This window comes from Oryzias melastigma, linkage group LG4 (genome assembly GCF_002922805.2).
Source record: "Oryzias melastigma strain HK-1 linkage group LG4, ASM292280v2, whole genome shotgun sequence".
Classification (NCBI taxonomy): domain Eukaryota; kingdom Metazoa; phylum Chordata; class Actinopteri; order Beloniformes; family Adrianichthyidae; genus Oryzias; species Oryzias melastigma.
The window spans coordinates 12567770-12571830 of NC_050515.1; the positions used below are offsets into that span (position 1 = coordinate 12567770).

The 4061-nt window shown below is 35.1% G+C and overlaps 1 protein-coding gene across 1 annotated transcript in view; it reads left to right on the plus strand.

Moving 5' to 3' along the window:
* The window catches only part of LOC112150626 (disabled homolog 1), a gene marked incomplete in the record, with an annotated part of 11933 nt that overhangs the window by 5887 nt on the left and 1985 nt on the right, over positions 1-4061 (plus strand). Inside the window, 3 exon segments of the mRNA XM_036211524.1 lie at positions 575-655; positions 735-782; positions 867-926. Coding sequence (XP_036067417.1) covers positions 575-655; positions 735-782; positions 867-926 — 189 coding nt within the window.

Consider the following 4061-nt stretch of genomic DNA (forward strand, 5'->3'; position numbering starts at 1 on the left):
TTTGATTTGGGCTAAAAACAGCTTGATCTTAATTAAAATTCCCCTGGGGACGCTTTTAAAATAGAACAAAAAATAGTTGATGTAGATCTTTAAACGTTTTAAAAGCAGTGGCAAACATTTGGTTGAAGAAGTGCTCAATGTTTTTGTCCTTTGATGTAATGTGATTTGTTATTGATTTATTTCAAACTTACAACACTAAGAAATAGGACAATAAATAAGTTCAAAACATATATTTCAAACAGATTGATTAGAAATAAAATAATAAAGAAAAAGAGTGAAAGATGATGCCATATTCCTAACAGTGCACTTAATCATAATAGTACACAGATATATTTCGAGTTCTACAAACATTGGATTTATTAAATAAAAGGATGGTCAAATAATTATAAATTGTCTTTTTAAATGTTACATTGACTGTATGTTTAATAACTAATATAAATAAATAGGAAATATTTATTATATATAATTAACATAAACATGAAAACAGGATATGGTTTAAATGACATTTATGTCTTTTTTGGGGGATTCTTTTTTATGTGAGTTTGTTTGCTGAGTCTTCATCTGTGCATTCCAGGCAGATCCAGTTCTTCTTGACATTAAAGAAGTTTGCCAGCAAGTTGACCCAAAGCCTTCAGATGAACCTACAAAAGCACAAGTCAGAAGAACACCTGATAATAACAGCCTGTCTTTTTGTTTGATTGCTCTTAAATCTTTATGTTCTTCTGTGTTTTCAGAATGTTTCCTCTGGGATTGAAAAGCACATTTTAGTGTCTCCAGTTCAGGTTCTAATTTATTACAATATTTTTTTCTTCCAACATCTTAAAAAGATGGTCATGATTTTGAAATTATCATTTGTTGTATTCCAGGAAGCATTCATTGGGAATGTGGACAAAGAGCCTGAACTGCCATCAACACAGCCACAGCAGGTACCAAACAGAACACTCAACATGAGGATCCACGGGAGTAAAAGAATAATCTGCAGTTTTTACTGAATATTTTAGGGGTCATTACTCCAAAATAGGATTAGGTGATGCTCAGAATTTGGGTATCGATCCAATACCAAACAATTACAGGGCTAGAACCGCCAAAATCAAAACAGATACTATTTTCTTGAAATGTTGTTTTATAGAATAATTTTGGAAATATAACTTTTTTTGTTATACATGTATAATAAAACACATGACTGAGACTTTAAACAAATAATAAATGTTTATTAGCTAATTGAAGCAATCTTTGAGCATTTATCAAATACAGAACATTAATATTAATAATATGCTAACAGAAACCAGTGAAATAAAAAAGAAGCAAAATCCTAACAGAAATGTAATTATAACAGAACCACAAACATATAAAAAAAATAAATAATAAAATATCAAAGTCACTAGTGAAAAAAGTAAACAAAAGCAACACTGTAATAAATATAAAAAATATCAACAATGCAACAAAAAATCCTGCAAGTATTTTGTTTTTTAATGACTTATCTGCTCTCAGATGAAGGAGGGAGGTGTGACGAGGCGGTTCACTGTTTACACAGTTACCTGATTGAGCAGATTCCAGCACAAATTGTGCGAGTATTTACTCAAATTGAGGTGTTATTTGTTCAATCTGAAAACACTACAGACAGTTAGATGCTTCTCTTGCATTAACTCTGTAAGTAAATTCAAGCTCTTTGCTTTTGGTACTTTTAAAAGGTAATCACATAGTGCAGTTGGTTGCGTAATCCATGGAATGTATCCATGGAGCTGTATGAACTACTTGCGGTTTTCAGATAGCCTAGCGGTTAAACTCCCGCTCTAGCAATCAAGAGGTTGCCGGTTCAATTCCAACTCTCGGCTTATTTGTTTGTTTCTTTTTTTTAATCCCAAAACTGTTCAATTCAGGTAAATAAATGCTTTTAAAAAATAGACTGGGGCAATAAATGACAAAATACCGATGTGGGGGGTGTTTGTTTTGATTTTGGTACTTTTAAAAGGTAATCACATAGTACAGTTGGTTGCGTAATCCATGGAATGTATCCATGGAGCTGTGTGAACTACTTCCGGTTTTCAGATAGCCTAGCGGTTAAACTCCCGCTCTAGCAACCAAGAGGTTGCTGGTTCAATTCCAACTCTCGGCTTATTTGTTTGTTTCTTTTTTTTTAATCCCAAAACTGTTCAATTCAGGTAAATAAATGCTTTTAGAAAATAGACTGGGGCAATAAATGACAAAATACCGATGTGGGGGGTGTTTGTTTTGATTTTGGTACTTTTAAAAGGTAATCACATAGTGCAGTTGGTTGCGTAATCCAACACATATTTTTTAAGATAGAAAATATTTTTGGGAGGATAAAATTTTGCTGTTTAAGAAGCAAGGAATAAAAAAAATTCAGAATAAAAATTCAGAAAAAAAAATTAGAGGTTAAAAAATTCTGAATAAAAACTTAGAGGTTAAAAAAATCAGAATAAAAGTTCAGAGGTTAAAAAAATTCAGAAAAAAAATCATAGGTTTAAAAAATTCAGAATAAAAATTCAGGGGGAAAAAATTTCAGAGTCTGATGGAACTAAAAAACTTCCATAAAAACTGTTCCATGTACCGGCATATCCTCATCATAGGAGGAATCTGAGAAGATCAAATCAAATCAAACTTTATTTGTATAGCACTTTAAAAAAAAAATAATTTCACTCAAAGTGCTTAACACAAAAAAAAAAAATAAAAAAAATAACATTTTAAAAACAAAAGATAATACCCACAAGCCCCACCCTTCCACACACACGCACAAACACACATCGACATATCGGCACACCATGAAAGAAAAAAAAAATAAATAAATAAATACATGAATAAATAAATACTAAAAGGATGTAAAGCATAAATCTAGAAATCTGGCTTGTACTGCATTGAGGAAACAATATTTTTGGGACTTGTCCACACCAGTGACCCCCAATCAAGTTCACAGAGTACGCTACCACAGGACCCCCCAGATCCAAGCAAAGAGCCAGACCCGGGGGATCCCACTGCAGCGACCCTGTTCACTGAGAAAGGTCAATCACTCATGTGGAGGATCCCTCAGAGGAAGACACTGGAGTTAAACATGTAAAAGGAGTAAAATAGATTAAAATGAATAAATGAATAAAATAAAAGTAAAAAATCAGATGAACCTGATTCCACAACAAAAGAATCGTCTTCACTGCTCCTAGAGTCCACATAGAGGATTATTTGAAATAGAGCTAAGGGTTTCAGAGGAGTGTGAGTCTTGCTGCTTTTGGGATGTTTGCCTTTTTGACTTGAAGATGTGTCTATGTTTATAAGTCATAAACATACTCTATGTGACCAAAAGTATCGGCTCACCCATCCAAATGATCAGAATCAGGAGTCCTAATCGGTTTGGTTTTCACCTCAGGTGTATAAAATCAGCCCTCAGACATGCAGACTGTTTTTGGAAACATTAGTGAAAGCATGCTTTGCTCTCAGGATCTCAGTGATTTCAGTGTTGAACTGTCATAGGATGCCACCTGAGCAACAAATCCAGTCTTGAAATGTCCTAAATATTCCACACAAAATGGAAGAGTTTGGGAACAACTCAGCCAGGATGCTGAAAGTCTACAGAGGTCATAGACTTTCTGCAGTCAGTGGCTGCAGAGCTGCAACCTTCATATGACCTTCAGATCAGCATGAGTACAGTACACAGAGAGCTTTATGAATGGGTTTCCATGGCAGCAGCTGCATCCAGCCACACACCAACAAGTACAATGTAAAGTGTGGATGCAGTGGTGTAAAGCATGCCGTCACTGGACTCTAGAGCAGTGGAGACGTCATCTCTGGATGGAGGAATCACACTTTTCTATCTGGAAATCTGATGGACCGTCTGGGTTTGGAGGTTGCAGGAGAACGGGACGTTTCAGACTGCATTGGTGGAGGAGGAATGATGGTGTGGGCCTGTTTTTCAGACCCCTTAGTTCCAGTGAGAGGAACTTTCAATGATTCAGGATGCTAAAACATTTTGAACAATGCTCCCAACCTTAGTGGTAACAGTTTGGAGCGGGCCCTTCATCTTCCACCATTTCTGTGCACCAGAGCACAAA